The sequence below is a fragment of the Leptodactylus fuscus genome, chromosome 1, assembly GCF_031893055.1.
Source record: "Leptodactylus fuscus isolate aLepFus1 chromosome 1, aLepFus1.hap2, whole genome shotgun sequence".
In the NCBI taxonomy this organism is placed as follows: Eukaryota; Metazoa; Chordata; class Amphibia; order Anura; family Leptodactylidae; genus Leptodactylus; species Leptodactylus fuscus.
In genome coordinates, this window is record NC_134265.1 from 215,947,749 (window position 1) to 215,970,679 (window position 22,931).

Here is a 22,931-nt window from a genome sequence, read left to right on the forward strand (position 1 = left end):
GGGGCCCACTGTTGAGCATGTGTGAGGGCCTCTGTGTAGCATATAATACTGTACAAAGGCCACTGTGTAGCATATAATACTGTGTGGGCGTCACTTTGGGGCAAATAATACTATGTGTGGGCCACTGTAGAGCAGATTGTAAAGCGGGGGGTTCACTGTGGGGCAGATTGTACTGTGTAGGGGCCCCATCACTATTTATATCACACAGTATCTGTTTTATGGCAAACGTAATATTAGTACAGGCTTTAATAACATTGCACGGTCACTATAGAACAGATTCGGTGTGATGTAAATAGTGAACATTAATTGTTTAAAAATACCAAATGCAAACTATTACATTTCAGTACAAAGTTGTTTGTATTATTGAAAGCTTGGTAAAGCCCCATTCACACGACTGTATTGTATATGTCCATAACTGTGGATCCGCAGAGTATTAAGGTTAAATTGTAGTGTTGGCACTTTGCGATAATTTAGTGGGTTTTGGGTTGCAGTGTGCACTGACCTAGGGTAATTGACTGAGTACAATGCTGCATAGGAGGAGGGTAGGTGAATGCCTAAGTAGCGAAGAGAACGGTCTCTCCACTGGAACTCGTAGTTGTGACAGAGGAGTTGGAGAGCAGGAACTTTAATCTTACAACTCTGAACAGAATGAAAAAAACTAGATTCAATTTACAGAGGGACTTTCTAGGTACTGTGAAAAAGTGACAGGGAAAGTTCTGGAGGGACGATATATCTCCCCTAGGTTTCTCTCTTATGTGTGGTAATTGAGGTCCTCACATGGCTGTATCAAAACCTCACCTATGAGTTTAACCCTTCTTATTCCACTGCAGGAAGGAACTTGCATGCACAGGTGGGAGCTGGACCTCATTACAGGCCTATAAAGCCTGAAAAGACTTTAGACCTGGCTAGTTCCTGGGGGAGAGTGGTGGAACCAGTTCCTGGCCACACATCCTGATATCTGGTGAGACTAGTGTTTACCACAGATCCTGTTTTGGTTGTTTTTTTTTTTCGTGTGGCTGAAGCAAATCACACGTATAGCTGTTTATTTGCCCAGGCAGGTATTTGTGTTGACTATTTTTGCCTGAAGTTAAGGCCTGGGTTTATTTTGTTTGCCAATTCCTTTTATTTTTGCAAAATAAACGCACAGGTTTAAAACCCTGTTGAACCTGATTTTGGCTTCTGTCTCTGACTGTCTGGGTCCGCTGCTGCTACCGCTGAGCATACCTCCCCCACATTTGGTGCTTCGGATTCGGGCAAGCCCAGTTTAAAACAAGTCCTAAAGAGACAGACCCCTATTTTTTTTTTCCTCCAATTTTTTTCTCCACCGCCTTATGTCCTGGGTGAAGGCCATAGGAGAGCCAAAGGGGGATGCTGTCACTATGGAGGACGTTGTGAGACTACTGGTGCAAGCCCAGCTGGACACTGAAAAGCGGCAACAGCGTGCTATAGAGGCGTCCAAGAAACAACAGCAGGAGATGAACGCCATGTTGATGAAACAGCTGACTGTGATGTGTGAAACCTTGGTTGCTAAAAAGACGGGAGGAGAATCCTCTGCTGAGACCCAGACGTTGAGGCCCACTGCTCGAGCAGCTGTGCAAGGTTCACTTCAGAAGATGACATCCACTGATGACATAGAAGAGTATCTTCATGTTTTTGAGCGTGTGGTTGAACGAGAGAGGCTGCCAAAAGAACAGTTGGCTGATGTCGTGCGCCCTTTCTAACCAGAGAACCCCAGAAAGCATACTATGACCTGTGTGAAACTGATGCCAGAGATTAAACAAAGTTCAGAAGTGAGATCCTGGCCCGTGTAAATATGCATGTTCGTGCCAGATGGGTACATCATATTTTCTGAAAGTCTTCCGCCCAGGTCCCAAATGCATGACCTGATCCACCTGGCAAAGAAGTGGCTTCAGCCAGAGGAAACCTCCCCTGCCCAAATGCTTGAACGTGTGGTGCTGGACAAATACACCCGGTGTCTCCCACCTAAAGTCCAATGCTGGGTTGGCCAAGCAGGACCCACAACAGCAGACCAGCTAGTTTGCCTCATAGAGAAATATCGGGCCACTGAGGAACTCCTCCAGACCAACATCCCCAAGAGTTGGTAAGACAATACCCACCATCAGGGGTGTGAGGCAACTGGAACTATGTAATCCAAAACCCAAAGTGGTAACCAATCCCATTTATGCTACTGGCAGTTCCATGAAATGGGACAAATAGCTGCACACTGCCCTCTGACCAGTGAGCCCATGGACTGTAGCAGTGCCTGGCGAGTCTCACTGTTTACTCAACTTGCCTGCTTAGCAGAACTGGCGACTGATGGTGATCCCCAGATGTGTGTGGTAACTGTGGGGGGCCGGACTATGTCTGCTGTCATGGACTCTGGTAGTGTGGTGACCTTAGTATGTGCAACTCTGGTGGACCCTGCACAATACAATGGACATACTGTTGGTGTCTTGTGCATCCATGGTGAGATCAGAAAGTACCCAATAGCTGAGGTCCCAATAGAGACTACCTGTCTGTCACCAGGTCGGTGTAGTCCAGTCTCTGTTCCACAGCATCATACTTGGTCGAGATTTTCCTGTGTTCTGGAACCTGTGGAAAAACCAGAAGATTCCAGATGAAAATCGGGATGGGTGTGAAAGGTTGCCCAAAGCTGACCCTGAACCTTTTCACCCGGACTGTTTGGTGCCAGCAGTAGCCACAGTCCCAGAGGAGAATAGCTCGCCCCTGACTGTGTTAGCTGGTGACACTAAAGGTCAGCAGGAGGTATCACATGACAATTTTGGAACTGCACAAGTCAGAGACCCAAACTTGTCTCATGCAAGAGAAAATGTTAAGGTGCTAAATGGTACACCCCAGTATCCGGGGGCTGACCAAGAGTTTCCTTATTTTGCTATGAACCAAGATTTGTTGTATAGGGTAAGTAAAATAAGAGATGAAGTCATTGAGCAGTTGGTGGTACCTCAGCCCTTTCACAAAGTGGTACTAGACTTAGCTCATAAGCATGCGCTGGGAGGGCATTTGGGCTATGAAAAAAACAAAGAACGTATATTACAATGTTTCTATTGGCCAGGGGTGGACAGATATGTGCGAGACTTTTGTAGCTCCTGCCCGATGTGCCAATTGACCGCTCCAGTCTCACACTTCAGGAGTCCTTTAGTACCCCTGCCAATTATAGAGGTGCCCTTTGAACATATAGCTATGGATTTGGTGGGAACACTGGTGAAATCTGCTTGGGGACCTCAGTACATATTGGTTGTATTAGATTATTCTACCCGGTACCCTCAAGCAGTGCCCCTAAGACACACTTCAGCAAAGCTGATCGCAAATGAGCTGTTTTATATGTTTTCTGGGACAGGTATCCCTAAAGAAATCCTGACTGATCAGGGAACCCCCTTTATGTCTAAGGTGATGAGGGAAATATGTAAGCTTCTAGGTATTAAGCACTTAAGAACCTCTGTCTACCACACCCAGACAGATGGCCTAGTCGAAAGGTTTAATAAGACCCTCAAGGGAATGTTATAAAGGGTGGTCAGCAAAGATGGAAAGGATTGGGATTGTTTGCTGCCTTATCTAATGTTTGCCATTCGAGAGGTACTCCAATCCTCCACAGGTTTTTCGCCATTCAAACTAGTATATGGTAGACATCCAAGAGATCTATTAGATATTGCTAAGGAAACTTGGGAACAGAAACAAACTCCTTACCGTAGCGTTATTGAGCACATCACCCAGATGCAGGATCGAATTGCAGCAGTAATGCCAATCGTAAAAGAGCATATGGAGCAAGCCCAATTGGCTCAAGGTTGTGTTTATAACAGGAAGCTCAGCTCTGAAAATTTAATCCAGAGGACCGGGTGTTAGTGCTCGTGCCCATGGTGGAAAGTAAATTCCTAGCTAAGTGGCAAGGTCCCTATGAGATAATTCCTCCAGCCAGGCAGGAGGAAACCTGAACAGATCTACCATGTGAATCTGTTGAAACCCTGGAAAGACAGGGAATCCTTGTCCGCCGTAAGTACCCTTAGAGAGATTGCCACTAAAGCAAGGGGTGCACTTGGTAATAATTGCCCTGATGTACGAATAGCTGAGACTCTGTCTAAGGTTCAGTCACAGGAGACAAAAGAACTGGTACAGAGAAATACTGATGTATTTTCAGAGACACCTGGGCATACTAATCTAATAGAGCATGACATTGTCACCGAGCCGCTGGTACGAGTCAATCTGAAGCCATACCGTGTACCTGAAGCTCGTAGACAGGCCATAACAAAAGAGGTTAACGATATGTTAGCCCTTGGGGTCATTGAAGAATCTAAAAGTGCATGGTCAAATCCAATTGTCCTGATTCCCAAACCTGATGGTACAAACCTCTGCATAAGCAATGCCGCCCCTGCTACCTCTTGTGTCACCCCTTCTACCTCATAGATTGTAAGCTCTTGCGAGCAGGGTCCTCAGTCCCATTGTGTGAAATGACTTTCTTTGTAATGTATCTTTCTGTCTGTATTTGAACCCTACAAATTGTACAGCACTGCGGAATATGTTGGCAATATATAAATAAAATTTATTATTATATTACAGGCAGATTTTGTAACGATTTTCGTAAATTAAATGAAAATTCGAAGTTTGATGCTTATTCAATGCCTAGAGTAGATGAGCTGATCGAGAGGTTGGGGACTTCCAGATATTTCTCTACTCTCGATCTAACAAAAGGGTATTGGCAGGTGCCGCTCATGGAGAGTGCTAAAGAAAATACAGCATTTGCTACTCCAGATGGGCTTTTCCAGTACGTGACTATGCCTTTCGCTTACATGGTGCCCCACAACCTTCCAACGGTTGATGGACAAAATCCTCAGGCCACATCGCAGGTACGCTTCAGCCTACCTGAATGATATTGTCATCTTCAGTCCTGATTGGGTGAGTCACTTGCCAAAGGTCCAGGCTGTACTGGATTCTCTTCGGGCATCCGGCTTAACTGCTAACCCCAAAATGTGTGCTTTGGGCCTTGAGAAAGCTCGTTATTTGGGGTACACAATTGGAAGGGGGTAATCAAAACCCAGGTAAATAAAGTTGATGCTATCCAGAATTGGCCCCGTCCCGTAAGTAAAAAGCAGGTGAGGGCTTTCCTGGGAATTGTGGGGTACTATAGGAGGTTCATACTCAATTTTGCCTGTATTGCAGCTCCCCTGACTGACCTTACCAAGGGAGAGAGGTCTAGCCTCATCAAATGGAGTGAAGAGGCTGAGCAGGCATTCCAAAAGTTGAAATTGGTCCTCTGTAGACAACCGGTCTTGATCACTCCCAACTATGCCAAAGAGTTTGTGGTACAGACTGACGCCTCAGATGTGGGGTTAGGCGCAGTCCTTTCACAGAACACCTGGTCATTTACTTGAGTCGGAAACTCACTTCTGCAGAGAAAAACTACAGTATCGTAGAAAGGGAGTGTTTGCCCATCAAATGGGCTCTGGAGTCCCTATGCTATTATTTGCTGGGCTGACATTTTCGGTTGGTTACTGACCACTCCCCTCTCACATGGATGTCTCAGGCTAAAGAGAGGAATGCTCGGGTTACGAGGTGGTTCCTTACCCTACAAAACTTTAAATTTAATGTAGAACATCAATCTGGTAGACTACAAGGGAATGCAGATGCTCTCTCCAGAACACATTGTATGGTGGCGAAAGGTGTTCGCCCCTATGGGTTCGAACAAAGGGGGAGGGTATGTGAGAAAGTGACAGGGAAAGTTCTGGAGGGACGATATATCTCCCCTAGGTTCCTCTCTTATGTGTAGTAAGTGAGGTCCTCACATGGCTGTATCAAAACCTCACCTATGAGTGTAACCCTTCACTGCAGGAAGGAACTTGCATGCACAGGTGGGAGCTGGGCCTCATTACAGGCCTATAAAGCCTGACAAGACTTTAGACCTGGGCACTTCCTGGGGGAGAGTGGTGGAACCAGGTCCTGTCCACACATCCTGATATCTGGTGAGACCAGTATGTACCACAGATCCTGTTTTGGTTGTTTTTTTTTATCCGTGTGACTGAAGCAAGCCACACGTATAGCTAGAGTGCTGCTATTTAGTTAGTTGCCCAGCCGGGCAGGTGTTTGTGTTGACTATTTTTGCCTGAAGTTAAGGCCTGTTTATTTTGCCAATTCCTTTTATTTTTGCTAAATAAACTTACAGGTTTAAAACCCTGTTGAACCTGATTTTGGGGTCTGTCTCTGATTGTCTGGGTCCGCTGCTGCTACCGCTGAGCATACCTCCTCCACAGTACCTTATATATTGATTGTGTGTGAATGTGAAAACCAAATTGCATGAAAAATAGAAAAGCACACAATGACATGACACAAAGTGCAAATGTGAAAGATTACATTTTTTAAAAATCTACAATTTGTTTAAGCAAATACACATAGAAATGTTAATGTGTTTACATGGATTTTTATTGCAAATTTCTGTAGGGGAATGAAAAAAACATTGATTCCTGAATTGTATTCTTATACATTTTTATTTCTTTAACTATATACCATATGATGTATGTGATGACAAAAAACAGGATTCCTGGTGTTAGGCCATTTACCATGTGGGGTACGTAATATATTAGGTTTATAGCACAGGTCATTACAGACATAGTGAAGTCTTTTTAAATATTTTAATATTTATTTTTGTACAGCATAAAGAATTTTATATAGTAAAAAAGACAATTTTGTTTAATATTTTTAAGTTCCACTGTGGGACTCCATAATATGATTTTGTTATCGTTCATATAATATTCTAAAATGTATTGCAGTGTATTTGATTGTCATCATAATACTGACTACCACTCTATTAGGTCCTGTTAGAGGCAGAACCTAACAGTATAGCATTACTCATGATCGGAGTTATCCACCCTGCAGCTAATGACACCAACTCAGCTGCTGAGCTGATGCCTCCCTAGAACTGCACATACATGGCAGAAGGTGGGAACTTCATCTCAGCAGCACTTCAGAGATACAGTGGTTTTCAAAAGGAAACTACATAATGGCATTTCTCTGAAATACATGGATGTTAATAACCTTACATACTGATCCACTGTCCATTGTAACTACGGACCTATCAGCTGACCAACTGACCACATGCATGGCCGTGATTAAACAGCAAGGGCGGCACATGTATAACATCTGTATGCCACCCAAGCCTCCACACTGAGGTCATTCACTGAGGTCAGTGGACACAGCCTACAAAACAGACAGGAATAGGACCTAGCCTGAATTTTGCTCATGGTCTCCTACATGGGACTGTGGAAATAGTGTTGTGTGCAGGGCTGATGTCAGCAACCGGCTTACCCATGCAAGTGTCGGGGCCCAAAGCTCCTGAGAGGGCCCACTTGGCAGTGGCATCGGGTATGTAGCCCACGGCCAGCTGGTAATGGTTGTGACTCCGGACCACCTGGTTCCCCGACTACTATACATACTTCTATTGGAAAGGGGCCTAGTGATCCCTTCCCAATAGATGCCAGCCCAGGGGAGGTGATTAAAAAAAGTACTTATACTCGCTCTGTCCTGCGATTAGCATCCTCTCCGACGCTCTTCCGGCTGATGACTGAGGTTCTCACCATTGTGAAGATAGGTGAGTATAAGTGTTTATTTTTAATCACTTCTCCGGGGCCTCTGATTATTATACTCTGGGGTCTGAGGTAACCCCAGAGTATAATAATTACACCAACTCTGGAGGGGGGGAGGGGGGGGTGCTCTGGATAGCATATAGTACTGTGTGGGTGCCACTGTGAGCATATAATACTGTGTAGTGGCCACTGTGTGCATATAATACTGTGTGTGGGCCACTGTGGAGCATAAAATACTGTTTGTGGGTCACTGCAGAGCCTATAGTACTATAGTACTGTATTGGGGCACTCTAAGCATATAATATTATGTGGGGGCCACTGTGCAATGTACAATCCTATGTTGGGCCACTGCGGATCTTATATTACTATGTGGTGGGCACTGCTAAGCCTATAATATTGTATAGGGCCATTTTGGAGCCTATAATAGTGTGTGGGGACCACCGTGAAGCCTATAATACTGTGTGGTGGGCACTGTAAGCATATAATAGTGTGTGGGGACCACTGCGGAGCCTATAATGCTGTGTGGGGGTCACTGCGAAACACATTTTACTGTGCGGGGGCCACTGTGGAGAGGCAATATTAACAGTATCAGGCCCTGTTCACTCGATGGAATCTGCCACTGATTTTGCAGTGGATTTCACACCTAAATCAGCAACAGATTCCTCCCTTATTCTGCATCTTAATGAAGCTAATTAGAGGATTTTTGGATCTTGTTGCAGATTCTACAGCTGATTCTTAGGCCAAGGCTTGATACTCCCCACTGGTTAGACTCATTCATTTAGGCCTAATCAGTGGTGGAAAACCGCAACAGAATGATGTTCTGCACTGTGAGAAAATAAAGAGGAATCTGGGGAAGATGTCTGCCTCAAACTTCTCTTTAATTTCTGAAGTCTGAACAGGTTGTAGCTACTTGTATTCAATTGTGTTTTGCTGCGGTGTGCATGAGTTACTCGAAAAGGGGCCCACTGAGGCTCTGTCGCCCAAGGACCCACACAAACCAGGAACCGGCCCTGGATGTATATATGGATAGCCATGTATTGTTCCAAACTCATTATAATATGAGACAGTATGTCGTTGGTAGGCAGGAACTTTTAGAAACATAGATGGCTGTATTGCTAGGAACCACTCTACTGGCATACTGTTCAGGCCAGTATATCCGGCCAACACAGAAACTGAGTTTCACGGACGAAACTCACTCATGTGAGTGAGGGGTAGCGCTTATGCTGTCTGTATAGGATTGAAATACACACTTGGGTTATAGATATGGAGATTAGGAAGCAAAGTGATGTCATCAGACCAAACTAATTACTGTCATGTTTTCCTGTGTCTAATGAAATCCTAATTAAATGAAATACTAATTAAAGACCCAAACCAAAAGCAATCCTTATAACAATAGAAAAAATCTTTAAAAGTTTGAAAAAGTGAAAAAAAAAATATATATATATATATATATATATATATATATATATATATATATATATATACAGTATATAGAGATGAGCGAACACTAAAATGTTCGAGGTTCGAAATTCGATTCGAACAGCCGCTCACTGTTCGAGTGTTCGAATGGGTTTCGAACCCCATTATAGTCTATGGGGAACATAAACTCGTTAAGGGGGAAACCCAAATTCGTGTCTGGAGGGTCACCAAGTCCACTATGACACCCCAGGAAATGATACCAACACCCTGGAATGACACTGGGACAGCAGGGGAAGCATGTCTGGGGGCATAAAAGTCACTTTATTTCATGGAAATCCCTGTCAGTTTGCGATTTTCGCAAGCTAACTTTTCCCCATAGAAATGCATTGGCCAGTGCTGATTGGCCAGAGTACGGAACTCGACCAATCAGCGCTGGCTCTGCTGGAGGAGGCGGAGTCTAAGATCGCTCCACACCAGTCTCCATTCAGGTCCGACCTTAGACTCCGCCTCCTCCGGCAGAACCAGCGCTGATTGGCCGAAGGCTGGCCAATGCATTCCTATGCGAATGCAGAGACTTAGCAGTGCTGAGTCAGTTTTGCTCAACTACACATCTGATGCACACTCGGCACTGCTACATCAGATGTAGCAATCTGATGTAGCAGAGCCGAGGGTGCACTAGAACCCCTGTGCAAACTCAGTTCACGCTAATAGAATGCATTGGCCAGCGCTGATTGGCCAATGCATTCTATTAGCCCGATGAAGTAGAGCTGAATGTGTGTGCTAAGCACACACATTCAGCTCTACTTCATCGGGCTAATAGAATGCATTGGCCAGCGCTGATTGGCCAGAGTACGGAACTCGACCAATCAGTGCTGGCTCTGCTGGAGGAGGCGGAGTCTAAGATCGCTCCACACCAGTCTCCATTCAGGTCCGACCTTAGACTCCGCCTCCTCCAGCAGAGCCAGCGCTGATTGTCCGAATTCCGTACTCTGGCCAATCAGCACTGGCTAATGCATTGTATTGGCGTGATGAAGCAGTGCTGAATGTGTGTGCTTAGCACACACATTCAGCTCTACTTCATCGGGCTAATAGAATGCATTGGCCAATCAGCGCTGGCCAATGCATTCTATTAGCTTGATGAAGCAGAGTGTGCACAAGGGTTCAAGCGCACCCTCGGCTCTGATGTAGCAGAGCCAAGGGTGCACAAGGGTTCAAGTGCACCCTCGGCTCTGCTACATCAGAGCCGAGGGTGCGCTTGAACCCTTGTGCACACTCTGCTTCATCAAGCTAATAGAATGCATTGGCCAGCGCTGATTGGCCAATGCATTCTATTAGCCCGATGAAGTAGAGCTGAATGTGTGTGCTAAGCACACACATTCAGCACTGCTTCATCACGCCAATACAATGCATTAGCCAGTGCTGATTGGCCAGAGTACGGAATTCGGACAATCAGCGCTGGCTCTGCTGGAGGAGGCGGAGTCTAAGGTCGGACCTGAATGGAGACTGGTGTGGAGCGATCTTAGACTCCGCCTCCTCCAGCAGAGCCAGCACTGATTGGTCGAGTTCCGTACTCTGGCCAATCAGCGCTGGCCAATGCATTCTATTAGCCCGATGAAGTAGAGCTGAATGTGTGTGCTTAGCACACACATTCAGCTCTACTTCATCGGGCTAATAGAATGCATTGGCCAATCAGCGCTGGCCAATGCATTCTATTAGCGTGAACTGAGTTTGCACAGGGGTTCTAGTGCACCCTCGGCTCTGCTACATCAGATTGCTACATCTGATGTAGCAGTGCCGAGTGTGCATCAGATGTGTAGTTGAGCAAAACTGACTCAGCACTGCTAAGTCTCTGCATTCGCATAGGAATGCATTGGCCAGCCTTCGGCCAATCAGCGCTGGCCAATGCATCCCTATGGGAAAAAGTTTATCTCACAAAAATCACAATTACACACCCGATAGAGCCCCAAAAAGTTATTTTTAATAACATTCCCCCCTAAATAAAGGTTATCCCTAGCTATCCCTGCCTGTACAGCTATCCCTGTCTCATAGTCACAAAGTTCACATTCTCATATGACCCGGATTTGAAATCCACTATTCGTCTAAAATGGAGGTCACCTGATTTCGGCAGCCAATGACTTTTTCCAATTTTTTTCAATGCCCCCGGTGTCGTAGTTCCTGTCCCACCTCCCCTGCGCTGTTATTGGTGCAAAAAAGGCGCCAGGGAAGGTGGGAGGGGAATCGAATTTTGGCGCACTTTACCACGCGGTGTTCGATTCGAACATGGCGAACACCCTGACATCCGATCGAACATGTGTTCGATAGAACACTGTTCGCTCATCTCTAACAGTATATATACTTAAGAAGGTCTATGTGAACAATATGGACAATAAGTGAATACATTGACATAGTTAAGACCTATAAGTACCTGGGTGTGCTCCTTAATAATAAACTAGACTAGGCTGATAACCTGGAGGCGCTGCACAGAAAGGGTCACAGCAGGCTTTACCTACTAAGGAGGCTGAGGGCATTCGGAGTCCAGGGGCCACTTCTTAGGGCCTTTTTCAACTCTGTGGTTGCTTCAGCCGTCTTTTTTCGGTGTGGCCTGCTGGGGGAGCAGTATATCAACCAGGGACAGAAATAGACTCGATAGGCTGATCAGAAGGGCCAGCTCTGTCCTGGGGAGCCCCCTGGACCCAGTGCAGGTGGTGGGTGACAGAAGGATACTGACCATGGTGAGCTCCATGCGGGAGAATAAATCTCACCCCATGTATGAGACCTTGATGGCACTTAGCAGCTCTGTAAGTGACCGTCTGCTTCACCCCAAGTGTGAGAAGGAGCGCTATCGCAGGTCCTTCCTTCCAACCGCGATCAGGCTGTATAATCTACATCAGACCAAGCGAAGATCACTCCGCACAGAAAACTAATGATTATGAATATGAAGTCTTCCTTCTTTCTTCTTCTGTTCCTTAGCTGCTATGGACTCCTAGTATATCTTCTCTTCTCAGCATATGTGAGTCTACTTCCGTAATATATTACTGTGTATTATCCTGTATCTGTATTACTTTGCTGCTGTAACATACTGAAATTTCCCCACTGTGGGACTATTAAAGGATTATCTTATCTTATCTTATTAGTAGTAAAACATTTCATGTATTAAGAATCGTTTGTAATATGAAAACAAGTCCCTGGATTCTTCTACTTGTTTCTGATTCCAGCTCATACTGTAAACTTCCGGAGCCTCTAGTCTGACCTTATTTATTTTCTCATTTATTAACATGAAAGAAATGCTGTTTTTTTATGGAAGCATAACATTTTACTTTCTGAATGTTATTTTTCTTTTGTACATCCTTCTAATTTAATCATTTCTGCCAAAATGAAGGCTTTCAGTATGTGTTTTAAATGCCATTCAATTAATAGGATATCTACGGTTAGGATTCAGGCCACCTTCAGTGTATCAGCTATTTGCTTATCAGGGTTTAGTGCATGCAAGTCAATGTTCTCATGTTTGTCTCCATTACTACATTCATTAAAAGGAAGTTAGTTTCCCACTGTGAGCAAACTGCCCCCATTCAGCCAGTTACAATGGAATCATTTCACATTTAGCCCAGAAAAATGATAAACAAAGCAATCCTTTCCAGGTGTTTAAATCTTTGCTTGCTCTCCTAAAAGAAGCCTTCTAGATTTTACTTTAAAATAAAGAGTTGTTCACAGAACAACAGCTTCCAGTTCACGTAAATTGTGTACTGTAGGATAATTGCTAATAGATCAATGCTAGTCTTGTTTCACACCTTGTTAGCACTGCAATTAGCTTTCTTTACATTTACTAATTGCCGCTTTGCATACTTGACTTAATTCCATCTTGGTTTAGTCTTTAAGGTGCAGCTGTCTTGTGACATTGTTATAAATTGTGGTATAGGACACAGAGTGGACCATTCAACTACAAGATATCCAAGTGAGTACCAACCTGAAGATACGGTCCACTCTAAGATGTGGGGTTTAGTGCTCATGGTTATTTTCCTGCAAGGATGTACTTCACGGCCTACTGAATATACAGAAAACCCTGGAGACCCAGAGCAAGTAAGATCTGAAGCCCTGAAAAGGCTGTTAGAAGTTTTTGGCATTGAAGATCCACCACATTCTTTTCATCACATCAAGCAACCACCGCAGTATATGATTGATCTATACAATACTGTGGCTGATGCAGATGGTGTCACCAAAGACCCAGATCTTTTAGAGGGCAACACAGTCAGAAGTTTCTTTGACAAAGGTAACAACAGATTTCATTTAACATGCTCTTTTAGGATATCTATATATACATATATAGTTATATGTAATATTGTTGTATTTACTAGCTTTGTGTTGCATATTATCAATTACTATGTACTACAAATAACAATATTATTGGATATATTAACAAGATTTACAGTAAAATCATGTAAGGTATTATATCTCTTTACCTAATCCCTCAGGTCACAGTGACCAGATGTACTTTCTATTCAACCTCTCAACCGTAACAAAGAATGAGAAGATTTTAACAGCCGAGTTGCATCTCTTTAAACTTAAGCCAAGGGATACAGAGCATGCTTACTTCAAAAGACATCATTTTTGCCAGGTGAGGTCATGAAAAGTAAAAATGTGAACTAATACAGGAAATAGCATCACATTAGAATTGGTGTCATGTTATACTAGACTATAGACTATTATACTAGACTAATACAAAACAAAATCATGTCTTACATGCCTCACAGTCTGGATCTGAATATTGACTACCTGTGTCTTTCTGTCATAGATAAGTGTCTACCAGGTTCTGGACAAACATAACATGCATGAAGCAAAAGGAAGAAAGCTATTGTCATCGAAGCTGATCCCTATTCATTTGTCAGGATGGGAAGTGTTTTCAGTCACACAAGCAGTGAGTATTCTATTTTTGTTCTACAATACATTTATGGAAATGCATATGTAGCTTTATTTGTAAAGTCATTTCATAAGAGTTGCAGATTTTAATAATATATTTGGGTAAGGTCACTTGTGCCTAATATTAAAGGATATCAGAACTCATAACTTAGGCTAGGGACAAACAGAACACTTAAGTAAGAGAATGGAAATGACTAAAGCTTTTATTTGACAGGTTCGTTTGTGGAATGATGAAAGTCACAATCATGGTATTCTTGTGACAGTGAGATATCTTGGAGGAATGCAATCTGATGCCAATATTATTCGCTTTGCATCAGGAAGAGATCACCATGAAAGCAAACAACCAATGCTTGTTCTCTTCACTGATGATGAGAAAAGAGGAGTTGTGTCCTTGAGTAGCCAGCCAGGTAAGCAATAATATTTAAAGTAATCCCCAGGACACCCATATGATTGTACAAATGTCCTATTTCTTGAGTTCAAAATAACATAACATTTTTTGGACACCTTTAAAAGTTTTGTAACTTCTGTTGCAGAGAAAGGTGAACTTTGGTATAAGTTTTGAGTCACTTTAAGTTCAATAATGAGTGAAAAATGTAACATAAAGCAAAGTCATTAGTTCTAGTCATTAGTGTCTATCATTATCATTAGTCAAAGTCATTAGTTCTAGTCATTAGTCTCTATCATTTAAAATAAAAGGATTTGTCAAAGATTCCGCATCCTTAATGATGAATCATCAATATGAGATCACTGGTGGTCCAATACCTCCACCATTCTGCTCTGTTTTTCTGAGCCAGAAGCAAATGGCTCTGTATACTGTATACTGCAGTGACTGCGTCAAGCTATTGCTGTTTAGCTCCCATTCACTTCAGCTGAACTGCAACATTCCATCACAGCCACTGCGCAATATATAAAGCCATGTGCTTCTGACTCTGAACATGGTGACAAAAGCAAAAGATCAATGTGCGTACTGGATGTTCAACCATATTTATTGGTAACCTATCAAGACAAGAGTTTGCCACCACTAAGATGATTAGACTACACCTTTAAATTTTATCATTGAAAAAGTGTTTAACTTTTAATTTTCTACAAATGTAAATATGGTTGAGCATGTGGGAAAACCCATTTAACCACCTATCCTAAGGGTAGTTCATTAATATCAAGTCTTGGAGAACACTGTTAAGTACATTGTTATCTTTATATCAGAAATTAACACTTAATACTGTTCTTATATCACTTTCTATAGATGTCCTTCCTATGTCAATACCCAATGAACCTTATGTTCCTGGACCAAACAGAACAAGGGTGGCAAGAGCTTTACCGGAGGATGGACACTTACCGTGTCAGAGGCATCCACTTTATGTTGACTTTGAAGAAATTGGTTGGGCTGGATGGATCATCTCTCCAAGAGGCTATAATGCTTATCATTGTAAAGGGTCATGCCCATTCCCTCTAGGGCAGAATATGAGACCTACCAATCATGCTACAGTCCAATCTATAATTAATGCTCTTAAGCTGACGCAAGGTGTGAACAGCCCATGCTGTGTCCCTGACAAACTCTTCTCTATAAACTTGCTGTATTTTGATGATGATGAAAATGTAGTTTTGAAGCAGTATGATGAAATGGTTGCTGGTAGTTGTGGATGCCACTAAAGACTTGATGCTTTATTAAGTTGAATAATTGTTCTAAAGTGGATCTAAAGTGAGCTATTTAAATTTCTGTCATTATTTCCTTTTATATGAGCAGCCATTACTGTGATTCCCTTGAAACTAGGAATAGTTGTTTTAACAGAGCCCCAAACTGCACTAAGGGTTTGTTTGTACTGGTCAATGTTCAAGCACCAGAGTACTGATTGATCTTACCCTTTTACACTGCCCAATGTATACTCAATAGGGATGGAATGCTGCTGCAATCCTTTCTCTTCCATGGATTGTCTGGAGACCCTTCCTGTTTACACAGGGCAAGGTGTTACCAACAATCAGGCATCTTTTAGAATGCATGAAAGATGTGATCAGCAGATAAACAAGACTTCTAAACAACCTTGTTACAGATTGGGATCACATTTACAGCTGCCAATTTATACAGGCTAATCGGATCCATTAAAAGGTCTTAAGGCTTAGGCCTCATGTAGCAAAAAGCAGTAGGAAAAATATAACAAAAATGCATTGCGTTTTTTTTTTTCCCCCACAGCATTATTCATTGAGTTTTTACTGTATTTTTTTTTCTGCTGTTTTCCATTCCCTATCAGATCTATAGGGAAGACTCACTATCACAACTAATATTGACATGCTGCGTTTTTCAACGAATAACACATTTTTGAAAATGCAGCTTTTCCAATAGCTCTTTTTTTTCCTCAATGTGAGGGTGAGTTTAACTAAAATCTCCTTCACCTTGCTGGTATTGTAAAACGCAGTGTTTTTTTTTTTTTTTGTTTGTTTGTTTTTCTGCAACCTGGGGCCTAAGGCCACATTCATTCAACTGAGGTGCGAAATGGCAGTAAAAAACATGCATTTTTTACAACTTTCTTGCACCCTAGGGCACTCGTTTTCACGTATTCCACATAAATTTGAGTTTATAAGGTGTACGTGAAAACAGACAAAAATAGGACATGACCTATATTTTGATGGTCCATTACAACAGACCGTCAAAATAAAGGTCATGCGAGTAGCCCCCCATTTACTTAAATTGAAGTTAATTCTATTGTGTGATGTCCATGAAAAAAGGGAAGTCACATGGCCATTATTCAATGTTGTGTGAATATAGCTTAAGCGCGATGTATGAAAATTTTGTTGAAATATATGCCCCAAGTTCCATTTGCTTTTCTATTAATTTTGATGACAAGCATAGTACAGTCTGCAGAGTTATTCTTGCACTCAAAAATACCACAACCCAGATGGAGATCATTGAATGGGGTTTGTCTGGGTTTTTTGGTATGTGTGATGCATAACTGTCATGGCTACATTTTAAACAGAAACCATCACACTCGCCTTAACATAGTCTAAGATAATCAATTTGTTGTAATGAATAAGCCATTTTTACATTAAAATTTATTTTTAATAACTAATTCAACATCTACAATATTACAGGTGAGAGATGTTTTATTTTTAGCGAATGAGTAAAAGTCATTGATATTCATTCATATCTCTAATTGCCACTATGTGGTTGCTAGTATACCTACGAAGACCTGTTCAAATACTGTAATTTGTACCATATGTACATAAAAAAATTAATATATAATTGTTAATGACTAGATCTTGGACTAGAGTATTTGTATATGTGTAAATAAACTCATGTTTTCTAAAAGTACATTTGAAAATTAGAACTGCATATTAAATTTTTTTTAACCACAATTGTAGCTGTCATTGGTGAAAAAAGCATACTGTAATTAAGATTTATGATACATTATAGATTTTATAATGTAATTATAATAAAATTGTTTATTCCTGATTGTCTATATTTTATCAAATGTACATCACTGTGTAAGTTCCTTTTTCAGAAATAATAATTTATATAACGCCAACATATTCTGTAGAACTTCACAAATAATTACAGTTCAAATACAGGTAACAGTGTAATGTAACAATTCACACAATAGGAGTGAGGGCCCTACTCACAAGAGCTTACAATCTATGAGGTAGAGGAGTGAAACAAGAGGTAGCAGGGGAATCGTAGGAGGTAGCATTGCTTATACTGTGGAATAAGTAAATAAGCCTGTATGACCCTGTCCTTTTATAAACTGATCCGAACAAGATCTGATTAAAAGCATCATGTCCTGTGGTATACATATATTTTAGAGAGTCTATGTCATCGAGTAGGGATGTAGAACAGCAAATAACTCACAAGAAACTCACCATGTACCAGTCATTGCAAAGGGCTACACCATGGCCACCTACCTGGAGAGAATACGTCACCCCAAACACAGACAGACCATGAGCCGGTACAGACTGAGCGCCCACAACCTGGAGACGGGGCGACACAGGCAGACGTACAAGCCACAGGAGAACAGACTGTGCCAGCACTGTGACCAGGGGGCCCTAGAAGACGAGGCCCACTTCCTGCTACACTGCACCAAATACTCAGCTGTGAGGGCCGTCTACTTCCAAAGACTCTCTGCCCATATCACAGACTTCATATCTGGAGACGAGAAGAGGAAACTCTATATCCTACTGGGAGAAGAGGAGGCCACTGTGGGGATCGCTGCCCAATATGTGTCCAGCTGTCACCAAACAAGAGGAAGATGAGACCCCACGGACTGTTATATCCCAAACCACCCACCCCACTTCCCTATATAGCGGTCACCAACTAAGAGGAATATGAGACTCCACGGACTGTTCTACCCCAAATCAACCACCCCACTCCCCCATACCCACCACTCCACACATATAATATGGCTTTCAATGTCCACCCAGTGCAAGTGTCAATGATTCCACCAGTGCCTCAATTGATCCAAAACAGTGGCATAGTATTAGTTCAAAAGGGAAGGGCACCCCGAGTGTGGCTTGATGTCTTCCAAAGCAGACGTGTGTTCCCTGAGCTCCGTCTGCTAACCAACTTAGACCCTTTAAATTGGGCCAAGTCAGATACTTTTTCATCCTACCAGTCCTGCTGCACACCAGGATACCCTAATTAGAGCCTCCGTGAGCCCATAGTACAATCTGTCCAGGAGGTCTAATCGCAGCCTTGGACTAAGGTCACGGAGTCCGCGATGACCAGCGGCCACTACTTTAGTCCGAGGTTTCAAGGCTGCGAGGCCTCCTGGGTAGCAAAACCACCAATCGCCAGACTCTGCATTAGGCTGCCAATATTCTTTCTGCCTCCCACAGGACATTATCACTGGCTGTCCACCATTGGAGCTGGATCACTCCACGATTCCCCCCTCGCTCACATTAAGTAGCCTTGCCTCCCTGGAGTCTGGAGAAAGCCAAAGACAAAATTACAGAAAAGAAGACTTATATCGATCATCTTGTTCTGCTATAATGAGTATTACCTTTCTTCTTGGTTTTTGACCATTTGCACTATTGCTGTTTCACTAACGCTGTTTCAGTGTTGTTCTTTTCCCTACGGACTACAGTACTTAGTCTGTCACCCCCACAATCACAATCTCCAAGAAGGTCCTGAAGACTCACCTATACAGGAAGGCCTACAATCTCCAATAATGCTACTGCCAGCACACCATCATCTGTACAGGTTCTCTCCTCACCTTCTATCTCTATCCCTCTTCCTTCATAGATTGTAAGACTATGGGCAGAGCCCTCTATCCCACTTTGCCAGTTGGTCACTGTTAGGCCCAGTTCACATCTGCCTTTAGGATCCCATTATATTCTATGGGGTCCATGTGTTTTCCAGGTAACCACTTTTCTATTTGTATAGATTTCCATTGGGGGGGGGGGGGGGGGCAAGCAGACTCCTCCAAATGGAGTCCAGAATGCAGAACCAGGCCTTAGCATTGTTTGTTTTGAATATTTTGTGTACAGTATGTAAACCCACAAATGCAAAGCACCATGATATTAATGGTGCTATATAAATAAAAAATAATAATAATAATCCCATAGATGGGACTAGACTCCCCTGTAGTACCCACATCCCTCACCCTCCTGTATTTCCCCCACATTATCTCTCCTATCTGCTCCCCTAAACCTCCTTCTCCCCCTCCACTGTAGATCAGTGCAATTCCATTGCTATCCTCTATCGCTCTCTATTGTAAACCTATTTACATTCTTCACACAGTTCTTACTTCTTTTATTGATGTCTTGCATTAAGATTGTGTCCTGGAATGTGTAATGGGGTTAGCTCAGGGATCGCTGTCTTGAGCACTTTTTGACACAAAATGAAAGTCCAATCCAGCCAAGTATGGTGCAACTGGCCGCAACCAGTTTTATTAGGATTTTTTCAGGCAAAACAAATGCAAAATAAAGTCCTAGCCGTCCGGCCTCTACCTTCAACACAGGTTACCTAACTATGTGATCTGGGCCTTTTGCACAGCTCCCTAAGCACAAAACAGCAGTATTACTTACAAGTATTTTCCCCAGGAGTAGACAGAGCCATATATCTGTGGGCTGTCTCTTTATACACAACCTTTAGGAACACAGGAATTAACCCCACACATCCCAAAACCTGGAGTGGCTGAGTGGAGTATATACACCCCCAATACTCCTACTCCAGCAGCCAGACCTTTTCCAGGGATTTGGTAAAACCCACCAGCCAGGAGCACAGCCTTGCGCAGCTGCACCTAGATTGTGTATGACAGGAACCTGGGAGAAATGTATACTCCTTCTACCACTTTGCCCCTGGTCCTGTCACAAATGTCAAAGGTCTCAATTCGCCTACTATGTGCTCACATTCACTAAAAAAGATAAACTTCTCCACCACATTACTTCAGGAAACTCTCTTCCTAGAAGGTGAGGTACTCAACTTACACAAGTCCCCTTTCTTTTCCTGGTATCACTCATGTCGTGAAGCAAATAAGAGGAATGGAGTTAGCATTGTCTTTAAATTGGACACTCCATTTACTCTTTACTCCCAATTAAGTGACGACTCAAGTAGATTCCTTTTTATTAAGGGTTGCATAGCAAACTCATAGATTACAATAGGTTATATCTATTCCCCCAATGTTGTCCAAGTCTTGTGGCTCCTAGACACACTAGATTGCTTCTCCACCTGTGCAGAAGGTACAAATTCTGTTGGAGGGCGAATTTTATCTTGCTTTGCAAGCGCTGCTTGATTCCTCCACCGGTTCATCCTCTCTAAGCTATGTAGCTTTATATAAACTTTCCAAACATTATTATTATTATTATTATTTATTTATATAGCACCATTAATTCCATGGTGCTTTACATTTGGGGGTTACATACTGTACACAAAATATACAGGCAGATATAAAACTAACAATGACCGACTGACACAGTGGGGCAGAGGGCCCTGCCCGCGAGGGCTTACAATCTATGAGATCTATCCTCCCAACAACTCATTGACTTGTAGAGATCTTTCTATCCAGCTTCTAGAGATTATGTGTTTTACTCAAACCCACATAATTCATACCACCTAACCTATTGCTTCATAGTCACTATAGGCCATATCACAATTTCGAACTATGCACCTATCACACTGAACTTTGAAAGATCCTTTCTCTCCCATCCATAACTATGAATGGAGACCCAATGAAACATTGTCTCCACCAACATTTAACAGAAAATCGAACTAGCTCACACACTTCGCTGAAAACAGCACTCCATAGGTCCAGCCTGGCATTGTCTGGGAGGCCCATAAGTCTGTTATTAAAGGCACATTTATCAGTCTTGGCTCCATTTACAAGTGAGAATTTGCTAAAGAGATTGATGCCCTCTTATTATTATTATTATTATTATTATTATTTATTTCTATAGCACCATTAATTCCATGGTGCTTTACATTTGGGGGTTACATACAGTACACAGAATATACAGGTAGATATAATACTAACAATGACCGACTGGCACAGTAGGGTAGAGGGCCCTGCCCGTGAGGGTTGGAAACTCAACATAAGAATTCTTCACAGGTAAAAGCTTAAAGATTGCTGGAATCTGAAGAAGCCTACATTGGTGGTACACCTCACAAAGCTGCCGCACTTGCATATTCTCCTGCTTATTATTACAAACCCTGTATCTGCTCTCCCTTGTGTAGTGGAACTGTTAAACAATTTTGGATCTCTCTGTAACTTAAAAATCATCACCTCTAAATGATGTACCGTGTTAGCCAGTGGGTAGGAAATATAAAAAAAACAAAAAACTTGAGAGTCTTCAGTAGTTGATACCTTTTTTAATGGCTAACTAATAATGATGACAGATTACGTTTCAAAGAGCTTCGAAATGTTGTAATCTGTCATCATTATTAGTTAGCCATTAAAAAAGGTATCAACTACTGAAGACTCAAGTTTTTTTGTTTTTTTTATTTAACCTCTAAATCTGAGTCTCTTTCCTGACAAAACTGAAGACTTTCCTTGATAGGATTTCCCCTATTCTCCCCTCTTCTGCTCCCAACAGATATCTGGGCTTAGCCCTCAGACTGGTTCGACTCTAATTATGTCCCTCTACTATCACAGAATCAGTCTGTGATCACCTCCTGGTGTATACAACACATATTGTGGATAGGTGGATCCGACCACTTCAAAATGTTAAAACCCTCCCTATCCTGCTCCCCGCAACGTTTTTTTCCCTCTTTGAAGAAACTTTTTTTCTAAGTATGTCTGGCAGGACATCTGCCCGTGGGTGGCTTATCGGGCTTTAATGATACCTAGGAAATCTGGAGTAATTGGTCTCCCTGACATTGAAACTTACTATCAAGCAAACCAGCTCCCCAGATCCCTGGATTGGCTTAACCAACGATTCACTAGACTATATGTGCCAGTGGAGAATTGTACTATAGGCCTAACTCTGAATTCCATTATATGGCTGGCAAAAGTGGCTGAATCAATTTTATCTAGAAACCCCTTAACTTTAGCAATTTATAACTCCTGACAGTGGATTAAACATTACTTGTCCCTTCCTGTGGGCCCATCCCTGATTATTTCTATCCAGGATCATGTCTTATCTCAAGCCACAACCCCCAATTCTCCTTTTGTCATCTGAGGTTCCTTCCTATCCCATGGATGAAGCCAATATTTATCACTACAAGATAGCTCTACCTACCACAGTATCAGATATTGAGTGTGCTGAAACTGTTATATTATCATAGTTTGGGTTTCTTAGCACTTTGTTGCCTTCCTCCCTGCTGCCTCCATTGATAGCTGGGGTTGAATGCATCTAGCTATGAATTCACGCACTTACTGATTTAACACATTGCTTTCCTCGCTTTCTTCCTTGTTTTTGAGGTATAGTTCATACTGAGTGCTATAGTACTCATTGCACGAATGGGGTAAATGCTATGTGTTATCTATAAAGGAATAGGGGTTCAGCACGGGAATGGCAAGACTAACACATAAAAGCGGGGCCCCAACTAAGGTATATTATCACTATACAGTGACATGTAGTGGTAGA

At 42.5% G+C, this 22,931-nt stretch overlaps 1 protein-coding gene across 1 annotated transcript; it reads left to right on the plus strand.

The window, feature by feature from the left end:
- The first annotated feature begins 3,872 nt into the window (after positions 1–3,872).
- Positions 3,873–15,572, plus strand: LOC142213419 (bone morphogenetic protein 2-like). Its single transcript, XM_075281776.1, has 9 exons — positions 3,873–3,882; positions 4,082–4,354; positions 4,573–4,859; positions 7,453–7,594; positions 12,877–13,275; positions 13,478–13,620; positions 13,798–13,920; positions 14,137–14,329; positions 15,166–15,572. Exons 1-9 carry the CDS (start codon positions 3,873–3,875, stop codon positions 15,570–15,572), a joined length of 1,977 nt encoding a protein of 658 aa, XP_075137877.1.
- Positions 15,573–22,931: the final 7,359 nt, after the last annotated feature.

Coding starts and splice junctions, on each gene's coding strand:
- LOC142213419 (XM_075281776.1), top strand. Junction 13,621..13,797: donor AAAGACATCATTTTTGCCAG/GTGAGGTCATGA, acceptor TTTCTGTCATAG/ATAAGTGTCTACCAGGTTCT. Junction 13,921..14,136: donor TGTTTTCAGTCACACAAGCA/GTGAGTATTCTA, acceptor TTTATTTGACAG/GTTCGTTTGTGGAATGATGA.